General features: G+C 37.1%; 1 protein-coding gene across 1 annotated transcript in view; it reads right to left on the bottom strand.

The window, feature by feature from the left end:
• The window catches only part of LOC136862916 (cell adhesion molecule Dscam2), a 476,298-nt gene that overhangs the window by 19,262 nt on the left and 439,142 nt on the right, over positions 1-17,894 (bottom strand). Inside the window, exon 23 of the mRNA XM_067139195.2 lies at positions 10,997-11,137. Within this exon, the coding sequence (XP_066995296.2) occupies positions 10,997-11,137 (141 nt within the window). The remainder of the gene's footprint in view (positions 1-10,996; positions 11,138-17,894) is intronic.

The raw sequence follows: 17,894 nt of genomic DNA, 5'->3' as shown, positions 1-17,894 counted from the left end.
TGGTTTTCCTTGACATGGAGAAGGCATATGACAGCATTGCAAGAGAGAAGATATGGGAATGCCTGAGAAATGTACCGGAGGGACTGGTGGGGAAAGTTCAGATGCTGTATGAGAACTGTACTAGCTGTGTGCAATTGGGTGACGGACATTCATCCTGGTTCAAGACCGAAAGTGGAGTCCAGCAAGGCAGTGCACTATCCCCATTATTGTTTATCACCATCATGGATGATATAATGAAGAACATCAAGGAAACCTCTGGTAAACTAAATGCAATGGCCTTTGCTGATGATGTTATGATCTGGGGAAAAACAGGAACAAGTACAGTCGAGACTCAATGAATGGAAGGTTAAGTTCCAGGAGTTCAATCTCAAGATAAGCAAACTCAAAACAGTAGTGATGGCAATAAACAGAGAGGGACGACCAGCAAACATCATGCAAGGAAACCGTTCACTACAAAGTGTGGAAAGCTTTACATACCTCGGTAGTGTAATATCTTGATATATTTTAGCCACAAAGGAGGTGGCAAATAGAGGGCAAAAGAGCTCTCAGTTTTACCAGCAAGTACGAACACTCCTCTGAGATCCCAAAGTACCAACAAAATCAAAGCTGGTGATGTTCAATCAGTACTTCATACCAATGGTTTTGAAACATGCACCCTCACTAAGAAAGACTCATCAAGGTTGCAAGCATCGAAGATTAAGTTCCTTAGGTCCACAATTCAAAAAACCAAACAGGACAAGTTGAGGAATGATGTGGTTACGGAGGAAGCTGGGACTGTTACATCATTGTTAGATCAGGTCAGAATGTCAAGACTGAGGTGGTTTGGGCATGTAATGAGGATGCAGCCAACAAGGACACCATATGTTAACTCGAAGAGACATGTGGCAGGGAAATGAATGGGGGGAAGACCAAGAACCCACTGGATGGACATCATAAAGATGGACATTGCAGATCGGGGAAGGACACTGGAGGATGTCATTAACGACGGAACATATCTCAATAAGATAGAATGGAAAGAGACTCGCCAACAGTACCCGGGAAACTGGAACTGTAAAATGATGATGATGTGAATAAAAAGTAATATTCCATATTCTTACAATAAATAATGCTAAGATTTTTTAACATTGTTATTTACAACAAACAAAAACTACTTTGTAACCTAAATTCTTCTTCCAAAACTAACTGTTAAAAAATAGGTAGTGCAAGCACCTAGCATTGCCATATAGCAACATCAGATATCTTATGACTTAGCGGTCCCAAAATTATGAGACTTGTTTCATTGGTTTATTTTGTCTCAAACATGTGGCAAAACATTACACATGTAATATGTAATATCATTTACTTGATAACAATCTCATATAATACTCTCAGAAAAAAATTAATTCCGGTGTTAATGAGTTAAGCTACAAATGCAGTCTGTAAGGTAGAAGAGCTTGACTGCCCTGAAGTGTCTCAGGCTTTTCAAATGGCAAATTGTGCTAGATGTATATTTGTTCTCAAAAATAATACACCAGAAACAAATATTACATTGCACAGTATTTTCTAGACGTCTGTGAAATACTACCAGGCCAATAATGGCTTTTGCTTGGTAGCCATAAGAGTGTACTAAAAATATTACATTCTCTAAATGATGAGTAGGAGGGTGTAGATCTTTTCCATCCACCATAAATTGAAGACTCAGGCTCAGATAAAATAATGGATTCTGCTAGGGTAAATCAGACATACCACCTTTCTTCCCACTTATGCACACATCTACACTTTTCACTGTGATTGGAAGACTGAGCCACCTCCTGGCATCACAATGTGTTATCGATCTGCTCTCAGCGTACTGCATGACGTGACGTCAGAAATGTGCTTTCTACTCTCAAGAGCCTCATGAGACGTGTCATGCCAGCAAGACATTGCTAGTTGTTTTACGTCGCACCGACACAGATAGGTCTTACGGCGACGATGGGACAGGAAAGGGCTAGGAGTGGGAAGGAAGCGGCCGTGGCCTTAATTAAGGTACAGCCCCAGCATTTGCCTGGTGTGAAGATGGGAAACCACGGAAAACCATTTTCAGGGCTGCCGACAGTGGGGTTCGAACCTACTATCTCCCGAATACTGGATACTGGCCGCACTTAAGCGACTGCAGCTATCGAGCTCGGTGCAAGACATTGAGAAGTTCTTGGACTTCTCAAGATATGCACTATTGTTTCTTATTCATAGCTAGGCTTGTGGTATTGCAGTGGATATACAAACAGCTCAAGAGAGTATGAAACACTTTTTTTTTTCCGTTGGTTGTTTAAAGCTGCTCGAACACAGCTTGGTTTTGAGTGCTGATGTGATAAGAAAATGCTAGGAGTGAAAAATTAAAGGTTGTGGCTTTAATTAGTTTCGTCTAAAAATGGAAGCTATGGAAGGCCATCTTCAGGGTTTAAACTCATCATCTCCCAAATTAGAGTTATGATTACATGACCTGTACTGTGTTGCCCAGATAAGAAAGGAGATAAGAAGTAATATATTATCAAAGGATGAGAATTATATCTCTTGATGCCAAAATAGAGAAAAAGATTAGTGGTTTGGGCAGGATTTGATAAAGACATTTCTTGATTTACAAGAAATAGTGTTTTTATGATTTACAAGAAATTGTGTTCCCATATGAAAAGTTAGGGAATGCTGGATACAGAAAGGTGTTGGAAAAGAATAAATAAAGATAGATGTAATCTACTTTAAAGAAGACCAAAACAAAAATGTCAAATTGCCTAACATCAAAGAGTATGCCAGACAGTGTTCAACTATATATTTGCTTTCGCCGTTTGCTGCTCTGCAGGCTGGTAAACCAAGGAAATACGAGTAGTTCTCATGTCACTGTGCTGTAAGTCCTGAGTGAGCTAACCACTCTATTCAGTTGATTCTTACAATAGGTGTGCTGCCACTCTTCCGTTTATTTGAAGTGCTTTTTATTATAATCAAGTGTGATGACTATTCGTCAAAATGCCTACATGTAGGCTGTAATAATACCATGAGTAGAAACCAAAACAGTAGAGAGAAAGAAATATGTATCCATAGATTTCCAAATGGTAGCAAGTTGCTACGTATGTTTGGCAGTTGGGTGCAATTTAGCAAGAGGAAACATTTTTCTCCCAGTAAAAGAGCTACTGTGTGTTCAGTGCATTTTAAAAATATATATTACTAGCAAGATACCCGTGCTTCGCTACGGTATTATACTGAAATTTATAATTGAATGCTTATTGTTTTAGATATATAATCCGCCAAAATTCGCGCTCTGACTCGTTTTCTGCGAGAACCCACCAAAATTCCCGATCTGACTCGTTTTCTATTAGATTACGGCATGTTTCCTCCCATTTTTCAATCTTCTTTTCCAGCAATCGATTTCGTACTTCCCGGGCTAGGCTCAGGTATTCCTCCCGGTCAGTTGGGTCCGTAAATCTTTGCCATCTTTTCCTATAATCATTTTTAATATGGATAAAATCCTTCAGGAGATCTGGCGTGGTGTCATATTGGGTGCCTAGAAGGCACTGAACCCGCGGCCGGACTGCATTCTTAGTCATTACCCGTCCAGGAGCCGTTTCCAGCGCGGTCCGCACATTTGACGACGGTCCGGAACATTATTATTATTATTATTATTATTATTATTATTATTATTATTATTATTATTATGTGTTGCTGGAATGGATGATGACAGGAAAACCGGAGTATCCGGAGAAAAACCCGTCCCGCCTCTGTTTTGTCCAGCACGAATATCACATGGAGTGAACGGGATTTGAACCACGGAACCCAGCTGTGAGAGGCCGGCGCGCTGCCGAGGATCCTTATAAGTACATTAATAACAGTAAAATCAATTGGTCTCACCTCCTTCTACACCCCACCGCCGTTAAGTTTATTTACCGGCACCCCCCCCCCCCAAAAAAAAATTAATTAAAAGAAGGCTTGTTTCTTATGTTTAAAGAAGATTTCAAACACCAATGTTCACGTCTATTACCTTCAGTTTTGAGATATAAGTATCCTCATAAAAATAATTTACTTTTTCACTTCATTTCACACTACTCCCCCGCCCCCCCAAGTGAATTTTCCCGCAAAAAGTACTTGTTTCTTTAATAGTAAAGGATCTTCTAAATACCAATTATCACGACTCTAACTTCTTCAGTTTTTGATTTATGTGTCCTCATGAAAGGAATTCAACTCCTTTACACTCCCGCCCTCCAAGATGGTTTCCCCCCAAAACGCGTTTTTCTTTGTTTTTAAAGGAGATCCAAATACGAATTTTCACGTCTGTAACAACTTTAGTTTTTATTAGATGTATGTATTCTCATTCAATTAATTCAATTAATTTTTCAATTCTTTCACCCCCCCCCCCTTTCATTGGATTTTCCGAGAATACGTGTTTCTTTATTTTTAAAGCAGATTGCAAATATCAAATTTCACGTCTGTAACATCTTCATTTTTCAGATATCAGTAGCCTAATTAAAAGAATTCAACACCATTTTCAGTAACTTTTACCTCCCCCCTCCACCCAAGTGGTATTTCCGAAAGCTAAAAATACACGTTTCTTTATGTTTAATAGAGATAAAAAATACCATTTTTCACTTCTGTAACATGTTAAGTTTTTTGAGATAAACTGTAAAAATTCTCATTTTAAAATTTCACCCCTTTTGAGTTCCCCTTAAGTGGAGTTTCCAAACACAAATCACCTATGTTTCTTTAGATTTACAGGAGATTACAAACACCCACTTTTTACGTCTGTAACATTTTACGTTTCCAAGATATTCTGTAGATATAGTCTTTCAAAAATTCACCCAATTTGTCACTCCTGTTTAACCGCCATTAATTGGATTTTCCAAAACTAATAAATACGTGTTTCTTTATTTTTAAAGGAGATCCCATATACAAATTTTCAGTTCTGTAATATCTTTCGTTTCTGAGATATATGTATCCTCATTAAAGGCATTCAACCCATTTTTCACCCTTTTACACCCCTCCTATTGGGATGTACAGGAAACAAAAAATACGTTTTCCTTTATTTTTAGAGGAGATTCTGTAAATTTTAAAGTTTTAAGATGTATACACACTCATTTTAAAAAACTTACCCTCCCCCCTTTTTACCCCCCAATATTTGGATTTTCCAAAAACGAAAAAATACGTGTGTTTATTTATTTGTAAAGGAGATTCTAAATACCAATTTTCACATATATAACCTTTAAAAATTTTGAGATAGATACACTCATTTTAAAATATTACTCCCTTTTCACCCCCCCCCAAATTGGATTTTCCAGAAACAAAAAAATACGTGTTTCTTTATTTTTAACGGAGATCCCAAACACCAATTTTCAGGTCTGTAATATCTTCAGTTTCTGATATATAAGTAGCCTCATTAAAGGCATTCAACCACTTTTTAGCCCCTTTTCACTCCTCCTATTGCGATTTTCCGAAAACAAAAAAATACGTGTTCCTTTATTTTTAACGACGGTTCTAAATACCAATTTTTACATCTGCAAACTTTAAAAGTTTGGAGATATAGATTCACTCATTTTAAAAATTCACCCCCTTTTCACCCTCCCATTAATTGGATTTTCCAAAAACAAAAAATTACGTGTTTCTTTATTTTTGACAGCGATTGAAAGTACCAATTTTGAGGTCTGTAATATCTTCAGTTTCTGAGATATAATTAGCGGTATCCTGATTAAAGGCATTCAACCCATTTTTCACCCTTTTTCACCCCTCCTATTGGGATTGTCTGAAAACAAAAAAATACGTGTTTCCTTATTTTTAAAGAAGATTCTAAATGCCAATTTTCACATCTGTAAACTTTTAAAGTTTTGAGATATAGACACACTCATTTTAAAATTTCACCCCCCTTTTCACCCCCTTAGCGACGGAATATCCAAAAATCCTCTCTTAGCGAGCACCTACATTATAATATGAATATATCCCCAAAATTTCATTTCTTTATGTCCAGTAGTTTTGGCTCGGCGATGATGAATCAGTCAGTCAGTCAGTCAGTCAGTCAGTCAGTCAGGACAAGCTACTTTATATATATAGATGATGAAATGCAACTCTTGAAAATGAAGTTGATGCCTATGGAAAAGCTGCAAGTTGCAAAATTGAAGCCAGGTGCTATTCCTTCAATAAGATGTCAGGCACCAATAGATGGATATACTTCTCATGCTGGAATGCTGATTTATATGGAAGCTGCTTCACAAAATACACTGTGGGAGTACTAGTCAGCAACTAAAAAGAGCAGGACAGGAAGTTAGGAGACTAAAAGACAAAGGGAATTTATTGACACGGTATTAAACAAAAGTGATAAAGTTAAAGATGTTCAGAATGTTCAGAATGTTCAGAATGATATGAGTGAAAATATTTTACCAAACATGCACAAATGTAGTCTGGAAGTACAATGTGAGTTACATCTAATATCTAGAAAATACTTAGATGTTACAACTTCCAGACCATCCCTGAACAGTGGAATAATAGTAGAACATTTGAACGACAGTTTCAATGAACTACATGAAACTGATGGAAGTGACAGTGGATATGATATTAGTGATAATGATAACGAACAATCTCAGGATGATGTAAATATTACAGGACCATGTTTCTTGGTTGTGTAGACAAGTTTACTCACACACTCTTTAAAATTCGTTACATTTGTAAAAGTAAGGTGAAAAAAACTTCACATTACATTAATAGGACCATGTTCTTGATGGTGAATATGGTAATGACATTGTGTTTGAGTGTTTTTGGTCATTCTGCAAGTCCATTTACTTATTTATGATGTCACAAACTGTATATGAGAATTATTCATAGAGTAACTTGTCTGATAGTGGAGGATGCATGGGATCAAGAAAGGACTAATGTTATTGATTATTTGAAAAACAGTGCCAAACTCATTTGGTTAGCTGGAGATGGCCAGTACAATTTTCCAATACTTTCAGCCAAATGTTTAGTGTATTTGCTTATGGATATAAATATAAGCTGTATAGCTTGTTCAGAGAGTGATGATGAAAGATGATCTTGAAAGGACTGTGTGTGAAACCGCAGTAAAAAGGATTGTACATGAAGAAAATAGTGATATAAAACTCTTCCTTTCTGACAGACACAAAGGAGTAAGGAATTTACTGAGAATGCAGTATCCTGATATCAAACATGAATTTGGCATTTGACAAATATAAAATAGTCTAATGAAAAAGATGAAAGCTCTTGGTAAAAAACATCCAAAAGTCCAGGTGTGGAAGGCCGGTATAAATAATAATTTATGGTGGGCAGCGCAAACATGTAATGGAAACAGTTCTGTGTCAATTGATAAAATTTACGTCAATTTTTCACCACGTAAAAAATTACTATAAGTGGTTAGAAAATGGTGAATGGAAATCATGTGAGCACGATACATTAACAGAGGAGGAAGAGAGAAAGAAAAGGTGGATTAATGGAAATTCAGGTGCGTATGAAGCCTTTCAAAAAATTGTTTCAGATAAATCATTTTTATTTTCAGATGTGGATCATATAAAGCACTATGCTCAAACCGGAAGCATAGAAAGTTATTACTATCTTCATTTGAAATACACTCCTAAAAGACTTTATTTCTCATACAGAGGCTTAAAGTTAAAGTCAATGATTGCTACACTGGACTATACCGCCTCCGTAGCGTAACGGTTAGTGTTATTAGCTGCTGTCCTCGGGGGCCCGGGTTCGATTCCCGGTACTATGAGGAATTTAAGACTGGCAGGAGGGCTGGTATGTGGTTGAAATGGTACATGCAGCTCACCTCCAATGGGGGTGTGCCTGAAAAGAGCTGCACCACCTCAGGATGAGGACACGAGTTTACTTTACTGGACTATAATTGAAACATCAATCATTTGAAAGTTGGTACCAAAGCTCAGTACTCAAAATCAACAAGAGATGGGGTGGTAAGACAGAAATATGAAGCGTCAAGTGATGGATGGAAAAAGGCAATAATGAACAAAATAAAAGCACTTACAAACTAACTGTAGCAGAGCCTCAACTAAAGTTCATGCAACAGATCTCTCATTGCCTAAAAGCATTGCTCCAGTATCTCGACCTTCCAAGGACGACCTGATCAAGAAGCACTTCTCACGATTACACTTGCAACAATAAATGAAGTACCGCACTGCATTTCAAAATAATATATTACCTATATTTATCGTGTCTTATACGATCTTAGGAAATTCTTACATAATTATACAGTTTTAATTTACAGCCTAAAGCCGATGTAGGTGTCATCAGGTTCTGGAAAGGTGCTCGTTATGGTGCTGACTACATAATTATGATGGTACAGTGACTTTGTTCTTTTTACCAATCGCAGTCCATGAATTTGCCCAGGAAGTGAACTGTTCATAACAAACAAAATGCCAAGTTCTATTTGATGGTCTTAAAGCTGTCAGTAAACATTCTTTACCTTGTTAATTAACTAATTCTTGTTATACACATAAATTCCTCTGATTTCACCACTTTTCTGTTGTCGAATACACAACAGCATACACTTCCTTCATCCATACACTCATTACATTTACACCAAATTCATGTGCCGGTTCGGTCTATAGTGTTTAGTATATCCATGTCAATATTGCTATCTGAATGGACATGAGCAAACGTTGTTCATTCTGGCTCATACTGATATGGACGAATGTTATTTACATCCATTATAAATCAAAATAAGCTCACTAACAATGGCATTAGAGGAACACGACAGCAGAAGGTGGAGTGTGGGGAAAAAACCTGTTTGAGTTCATGCACACATTAAGGCTGCCAGGTAGACTCAACAGCAATGACGTCATGAGCAGTTACTAGTTCTGCACAGAGAACGATTGGACAAAGGGGTACAAGATTAATTCCATTGTTATTCAATTTCCATATTACATATTTAGCGTTGAATAACAAAATATGCATTTTTGTGTTATGTTCTTCTTTAATTTCTGTGGTTGATAAGGGTAGAAGTCATCCATTTATTTCTATGGTTATGTTAAGTCCATAAATGGGAAGCCAGGTTCTGCCTGTCATGAGCCAGGACAAAAGGCAAGTGGTAGTTGAGTGATGGTCTAGCTGGCCCAGCTGGTAGCATCTTGTAAGGGTCCCTTGCCAGGTTTGTGGTGAAGTCCTTAGTGGAAGCTTTGGTGGACAAGGAGACCTTAGGAATTGCACAGCTGGAGAATAAGGCATTCCGTTACTCAATTTGCTGTCTTGTAGGGGACTACTGAAGGCTAAGGGAATTCAACCTGACAGAAACACCTGAGTCAGCAGAAGAGGCAAAAGTGGAGAAGTGGAGAATCAATATTGATGATGATGATGTGTCCCAAGTCCAAAAAACAGGATGATTTGTAAATTAATCCAGACTGGGAGCAGTAAGTGTACTGTTACTTTTACTTTTTATAATGATTGTGATACATGATATCACGAGGGCATGAAATGCAGAACAGAATTCTACTTGCTGATGATATTGAAATTAGTGGAAAAGTTGAGACAGAAGCTCAAGAACGAGTTGGTGAGGCAAACGGGAAAATTGAAGATTGGGAAATGAAAATGACTGTGGAAAAGCTAAGACAATGCATGTGAGCACGTGTGTGTGGGGGGGGGGAGGGGGGAGGGGGAGGGGGAATTAAACTTTGAGACGATGACATGGAATTGAGAAGATCTTTCAGTATTACCAAATTAACTGGTACAGAAATCGAGAATGGATGTGAAAACCAGCAGGAGGATACAACTTGGAAGTGTCTTCTATCACAGAGTATAGAATCTACTACAGAAGAAAGGTACACTATTGAAGGCTACTCAAATAATGTACAGGTGTATTACATACCTGTCATGACATATGCAGCTGAGATGTGGGCAGTCATAAAGAAGATGAAAATTTAATACAGGCAGAAAAAAATTCATTTTTGGAGAAATACATTACAGACAACAAAGAAAGAATGAGATATAAGAAAATATGTTGAGAAATGTGGGTGTAAACATTGAGTGATAAAATGAAAAACAATGCACTTAGAGGGTTTGGACGTAATTAAACAGATGAATGAAAAATGAATGCCAAAACAAAGGAATAACAAATGAAGGATAAGAAAGGCTGAGGAAAACTTACTGGCATGGTTAAGAACTCCATGGGCAACAGGATTGATGAAGAACAGTACAGAAGTAGAGTAGCATATTTTCCCTGACCCAGCAGTATTTTAAAACAGGGGGGAAATATTATTATGGTTTTAGGAAGAAAAATATGCCATGTCAGAAAATATGCACAAATAATTACCATATGGTAGTGACCAAGCGAGTTGGCTACGTAGTTTCAGGTACATAGCTGTTAGATTGTATTTGGGTAATAGTAGGTTTGAAACTTACTGTTGGCAGCCCTGGACATGATTTTATGTGGTTTGCCATTTTCACACTAGATGAATGCTGGGGCTGTACATTAAATGAGGCCATGGTCACTTCCTTCCCATTCCTAGCCCTGTCCTATTCCATCATTGTCATAAGACCTGTCTGAGTTGGTCCAGTGTTAAACAATAGCAAAAACAAAATACCATAGTGTCCCAGCACCCCAAATAATTGCACCCAAGCCAAGTCTTAAATAGTATGCTACCACATTTCTTATTTTAAGGGAATAAGGACAATGTCATCTACAACAATAACACAACTCTTCCTTTCTGACAGTCCCATCTATAGATGTCTGTTATTCAGAAAAGAAACAGGAGGGCCAGAGATGTACAGGGTATGAGGTATCAAACGCAATGTACAGAGGTAAAAATGGCACAGGGATCAGTAAAAAGAAAAAATGAAATTTATTACCAAATATCCATGAAAACAATAAAAATTATTATAATTCTTGATTTTCATTGTACTTATCAGGCCAAATTTTAATGAATATTTGTGTAATTTTACAGGATATGAATAAAGTAGCTAAGAACAGAGAGTGAAATTTCTCTTCTTATGATCAACTTCTGAATAGTTGTGATGGAGAAATAGATGTAATTATTTTTGTTCGTACCTGGAATTCTCTCCACTGAGTGGGTTCCAATGCCTTTCTGAACAGCAGCATAATACTGTTCACGTTGAGCTAAGTTTTGCTTATTGTCCAGCGTGACCATTGCATGAGTCTGACTTCCTCCAAGGACATCTCGTGTGGGCTCTTAAATAGTAAACATATAATGTACAATTTTGAGGATTATTGTTATTACTATGACATTAATTATAACATGATAAATACTAAACTACTTAATAAAATTTGGAATATATTAATATTCCATAGTGGTTTTTTAAAGCTCAAATAACTCACACAAGAGTTCCTGTTTAGTTAAGAATACATTCCATAATCAGCTATACAAGTAGGCAATACGAGGGCGAGTCAATAAATAAGTCACAAAACTGAATTGAGGCAAAAATAATCAAAGTAACTTTCTGACATTTATTTCACTTTTCCACATATTCACACTGTACATTCAAGCACTTATCCCATCTCTTTACAAGTCCTTGAAAGCCAGCAGCAAAGAAGTCCTTTGGTTGCTGTTGCAGCCAATGTGTAACCTCATATATTACGGCATCGTCTGTATAAAAATGACGGCCACCCAAATGAATTTTTAGGGGCCCAAACAGATGAAAATCACTGGGGGCTAAGTCAGGACTGTTCGGTGGATGTTCCAAGCGTTCTCCGCAGGACGACCAGGATGCTCCCCATCTCTGATGCTTTTCCTTCCATGGTTGAACTTCTGGATCCAGTTGAACACAGCTTTCCAAGAGAAACAGTTTTCACCATAGACGGGATGCATTTCGCGATGCACTTCTTCTGTGGACAGTCCTTTGGCCCACAAAATACGCACAACTGCACGCTGTTCTTCTTGTGTACAGTCATGCAACACATGTGCCATTGTGCACTAACAGCCTCTGACTGTCTGAGTGCCTGTGAAATGTCATATGACAAGCATACATATACTGCCATCTGCTGCGTAATTTCAAATGGTATAAGGCACATACATGTTGTTTATTGGCTCACCCTCATATTAATAGAATTTTGGCAGAAGTAATCACGTAGTGTGGCAGTACAAAGTAGCCACATTTGGTATTTACATCATTTACTGAATAGATTTCAAATACTACATGCATTCATAGTAATTGACTGTCTTACAAGGACGGATGTTATTTAACTGATAATTAAAATCCAGCCTCAACAATGAATTTTGTCCATACAGCTTATTCACATATTACTCTTGTGTGGAGCTCTTTTTTTTTTTTTTAATGTCCAGCACAAGCATGCTGAACGTCAGTGAGGCATAGTCTCCAACCTTGGTGCAGTTGCTAGCAAGGAATCAAACAGTCAACTTGGACGCACTAACAATTTGTTTGCTGTGATCCATAGGGATCCAAGACCTTGTAAAGGAAGTTGAATTTGACCCAACAAATGATCTCAAGACATTGTGTTAGTGTGGTGGTATTTTACATTGTGTACCAGAAGTGTGCATTTTGTGTGATTTAATCACCTAATGTTGTCAGCTGCCATTGTGTAAATATCTTATTTTTTAATACTGTAGCAACAAAGAACACTGTGTTGTTGGTTAGTAATACCGTATGAGAAACTTTGCATAAACTGTTTTCTAAACATTTATATAATGGTTTCAGATTGTAGTATCATGAAACAGCTCACTTCTTGCCATGAGCAATTTCCATCGTAGGTTGATCTGTAATTTGTGGAAGCGTATTCCAGCTTCAAAACAAAAATGGTTTAATATTTCTGAGTTGTTCTTCTTATATTCGGTATCTGTTAGGTAAAATGATCTTTCTCATAATTACTGTAATAATAAAATGTAACAAGTCACTGTGTGTAAGTTGTAATATCCACAGCTGCATGGTAACTGAAGTCGTATTTTTCCTTTTTAAATGCAGTCTAGGTAGTAAATTATTTCATTTATTACTTTCCGAATATTTTTTAAAAAATATGGGCAATCTTTAAATGCATTTCATGTTTACTCAATAGGACGATGGTTTCTTAATTTTAATTCAAAACCCGATTCTGCCATTTTAGGTTAAATGTTAAATTATATCTTCAGATTTTAACCTGTGTGAATCAATATTAATTGGTTTGGGAAAAATCTTAAATTTATCTTACATAATTTTTATATTTAAAAAATATGTAAATGGTAATTAATGTTTATAGGATAACAATGTATCATTGTTAGATATGTTATCTACATCAGCTTGCTTGGTCCATGGTGACATTCAGTGACATCGCCAATTGTTACTCATCTTTTTCTTTGGTTACAGGTGGCCTTGCTGTGTATTGTCTTTGTCATTAGTGTTGTGGGTATTGGCATGTTAAAATATAGTGACACAGTGATGGTGTGTCTGGTTTATCTGTCTATTAATTAATTAATTGAACGGTAACCTAACGTGTGATTTATTTTGAAGTGTAACTTAATTAATTGTGAATTAATTGATTGTTTTGCATCTCTCTCTTTTTGCCCCTGGATTTATTTGATATTTTAATTGAAGTTTAGTGTTTGATTTTATTATTCGTCAGGTTGTATATTGTGAATGAGTTATGTTTAAAGTGAGCGATGCAGATTTCATTGGTAAGTTATCCTCACCTAAAGAGGAGATATTATTAATTAACGGATTCTAAAGACAGACTTAAATGGTATTCGATCTCAGGACCAAGATATAGTACTTAAGGTATTGGATGTGCATTCTCCAGGGTGCAAATCAGCAGCCCAGCATGCAGGCAGGATTATTTTTGAAAGTGAGGACAAATGGAGTGCTGAGCATCACACACCAATTGTAAGACAAGGAAGCTACATTTTGAAGGAGGACAGACAGAGTAGGAAATTCACCCGTTTGACTTTCACTCCATGAATCCCCTGCTTCACCAGGCCTAGGAACCCAATAACCTTCAATCTGGGATTGAAACCAATGGAAATTAAATGATGAACCACTTCCAGATGTCATGAAAGAAAGATAAAAGCTAGGAGAGATAGTCATGAATTAATGAAAACCCCTCAGATCATAATATACGCTAGTTTATTATATTCTAATTTATAAGTAGTTTGTTGGAGGCTATCAGCTAGTTCAAACTGGCCAGAACAAAGCAACCTCAATGTTTGGGGGGGATTGCTGGCACGTCCCTAAGAGAAAGTTGCCCTGTAAATCATGAGGACGCCAGTTACTAGTGTCTTATGATTTAGAGAGCTTTGTGTGCACGTCGCTAGTTGAGACGTGATCATATATTTGAGAAAATAATTTGCTCCTTGTTCCATGAACACTAACACTGAGAAGTAGCAGTGCAGGCCAAAAACTAGCTTTTGTTAGAATGAGGAGATTTAAACATCGGAACTGTAAGATTGTGTAAATTTTAACATTAATTATTATCGATCACTTAAAAGCATTAAGGACACTGTTACGAACTATTCAAACTATCAGTGACAAGTATTTTCAGCTGTGAGAATACAAATTATTGCATAGTGAAGCCTACGAGCTGATAACAAAGCCTGTATAGACTCCTCATTGGTTCCATGTTAGAGGGCTGATGCCAGTAATTGAGCTAGTGCACGAGAAATGTGCTGTATTTGATCACAATATCCACAAGTAATTGTTTTTCTCTGTATGCAGAGACTTAAGAGTGGTGCTGAGTGAAGAAATAAGTACATATTAGATGGTTATGAGCTTCAAGATGGAGTCTTTGGCTCAGACATCGGCATCAGGCATCAGCAGGAAGTTCTAATTTTCCTGGAGGGCTGGACAGAGGCCAGCCACACATCAGAATGGATAACAGGTGAGTTCATTTCTTATCTCACTTAGCATATAGAGAAGTAGCCTTACCACATTGCAAATAGTAATACATAATTCTAGTGTTGAATGCTGAATAGCAGCCTGAGTATTTGATTACTTTGGAGTGAGGCCACAATTTAATTTGTATGTTTTGTTTTATTTTTGGGATTTTATGGGAAAATATCTAATGTTTATGTAGCTATAGCTATTACTTATAGTTTAGTGTGTGATTTTCCTGAGATAGTAATGGCAGTAGTTAGTGCAGTTATTTATATTGTAGGATCATGAACGTTTATCCTAAAATCAAACTAGAGTCTGTGCAGAGATAGGCAGGTTCTTATTGAAGGGTGTAAATTCAGCATGTGCCTGATATTCCAGATTATGTGAAGAAAGTTACCACCTGCCGTGAACCCAAGACTCAAGACAAGATGGTTACGTGGAGACTTAGCACTTTCGAGCAATGATTGAAGCTGCTTAGGTGGTCATAATTTTCTTCTGAATTAAGAGCATTGTGCTTACTACTAGTGGTAATGGTTAGTGTGACATGTAGTGCTGTGGGGAATCAGAGCTTTGCAATTTATAGTACATTCATGAGATAATGAGAGGGAGAATATTTAGAATATAGAGCCCTGGCAGGTGATAAATGTGGCTAGACTATGAGATAGTTGAGATTTTATGTAGATTATTGGCTGTGTTGCACTTGTGACATGAGAGGAAGTTCCTGGGAGTGATGACCCACTGAAAGAGCTGTGTAACCCAGCTGAGTAGCAAAGGAATGTGAAAATTGTGGCCCAAGCAAGTAAAGGAATGTCATGCCAGGGCACCTGAGAGAAGAGGGGGAGAGAACCTGGTATTGTTCTCAAGAAGGATTCAAAGTCCCATTAAGTGAAGCAGATCCTGCACAATGAGCCACATTTTTGTACTGTGCAATTATGCTGCAGTCATCACTAAATGTTCCTATTAGTGCTGATGTAAGAAAGATAAGTTAAGGTCATCTAAACACAGTCATATTATTTAGCAAGGTTACAGGTCTTGAGCCATGGGAGGTGTTCCACTGTGACACGAGTTTGATCACACAAGTTCCTCTCTCTGTGAAGGGGCAATATCCTGTATCTTGTGCTTCTCTTTTCTTTCAAGATTTTCTGCAGTGTTTGATGTTTTGCCTACATGCTATGTTATTTGTGTTTATTGTCTTTGTGTTGTATGTTTTCTTCATCTTTTTGTTATATGTATTGCATATTGTGTGCAGTTCATGAGTTCTGATTCCCCGTCCTTAGTTAAGTAACTGTGTTCACTGATTGGAATCAGTCCTTTTGGTATTTTGGGTTACGATTGTGGTCTCACTTCATGATTTTGAGTGTTATTTGTATTATTCATAGGATTTCAAGTACTGTAAATGTTTGCATTATTTCACTTTTTCTAAGTACTACATGCTCAGAAGTTATCAGGTCAACCTAAATGATAAGATGAGGGCTTAATTGCCAAACCATTAAAATATGATGAATATTATGAATCATTATGTTGAATTTTAAGGTACTTGAGTTTCCCATATGTTTTTTAATTTTTCTTGTTCAAGAGTAACTTATTTGATTTTCTGAGTGCTTGTTTTCACATAATTTTGCCTCATAGTAAATAAATTAGATTTTACCTCTTACTCTATGGTTCTCATTTCTTATCCTGTCCATTGATGTGTACAAATTTAGACTGAACCCCCATTGGTGAACATACCAGCCCCTTGAGGATTTAGTTAGGTATATTTATGACAGGATAAGATACAGTATATAGATGTTTATATTAGATCAACCTAATTTATTTGTAATGGTCATGTGAGTTTTGATTTTATTTAAAATTTTGATTTTATTATTTCAAGTTAATTAATTTCATATTTTATTATTTCATTATATTTTTTAAATAGTAAATAATTAATTGTGTTGCACCGGTAATCATTTCAGCCAGTCATAGAACCATGTCCTTGTATCACTTATTGTTTCAACTAAATCAAGCAATGCGCATTATAACTGGTTGTATTCGCTCTACAAACGTGGCCTGGCTGCCTACACTCAGTAATATTCCACCGCCTTGCTTAAGAAGGTCTGAAGCTCTTCTAAAACTGTCAAAGAAGACCAGCCAGGACTCCAACCTCCCTGTTCACCAGGATATTACTCAACCTGCCCCTCCACGACTTAAGTCTAGATCTCCACCCTGGCACACTGCACTTACACTGGAATAATCTGGGTTCTTCATCACGAACGCCTGGTTACACCAATGGCAGCAGTCTTCTGTTCCCAATCAACATCTTGTGACTCTACCTCATGTTCAACCTCCCGGATTCCATCTACCCAGACGTCAATGGAGGACTCTAAACAGGATAAGAGTCAATCAAGGAAGATGCGGCTATACTCTTCATAAATGGGGCTGGCAGAAGTCTTCTGGGTGTGATTGTGGAGCTACCTCACAGACCATCCATGACGTAATTGCCGAGTGTCCACAGAGAGCATTTCAAGGTCCTTTGGAGGACATACACAACACAACTGAGGAGGCCTTAAAATGGATCAATGGACTTGATTTGGAACTATAGGCTTCTGCTTGTATTTATTGTGTATATATTGTATACTTATTTATATAATCTATCTGTGCACATCATACGATAAATAAATAATAACTTATTGTTTGGGATCCCATGCCTCTTAGCCGCTTTTTCCAGCTCAGACAGTGCTTGCAGTGCATTCCACAGATATTACCGTGCATTGTGGATAGAGTGTTAGTTGTTCATTCACATATCTCCCCCACCCCCGTAGAATGCATATGGTGCATTACTACAAAACAGATCTTTCCCAAGGAGGTTATGAATGTGTGTTCCCTCTTAAAGGTATTACAGTATTTAAATTATTATTTATAGCATCAAACCTGGACACAGAACTGTAGTGAAACATTAAAATTATATTGCCCATTTGAAACAAAAAGTTTTTCACAATTATGAGGCTGGATTTCCCCTCCTACTCAATACTTTTATTTATATTTAAATACTTAAAACATTTTTCAGTACTGGTTTCAGCCTTTAAATAGGCCATCTTTAGGTGCTGAAGAATCTTAATTTTTGTTAAAGTAACATACAATGTTAACACTACTTA

The sequence above is a fragment of the Anabrus simplex genome, chromosome 2 (genome assembly GCF_040414725.1).
Source record: "Anabrus simplex isolate iqAnaSimp1 chromosome 2, ASM4041472v1, whole genome shotgun sequence".
NCBI classification, from domain to species: Eukaryota; Metazoa; Arthropoda; class Insecta; order Orthoptera; family Tettigoniidae; genus Anabrus; species Anabrus simplex.
The sequence above is the reverse complement of the archived record's forward strand: the minus strand, read 5'-3'. Positions and strand labels throughout refer to the sequence as shown.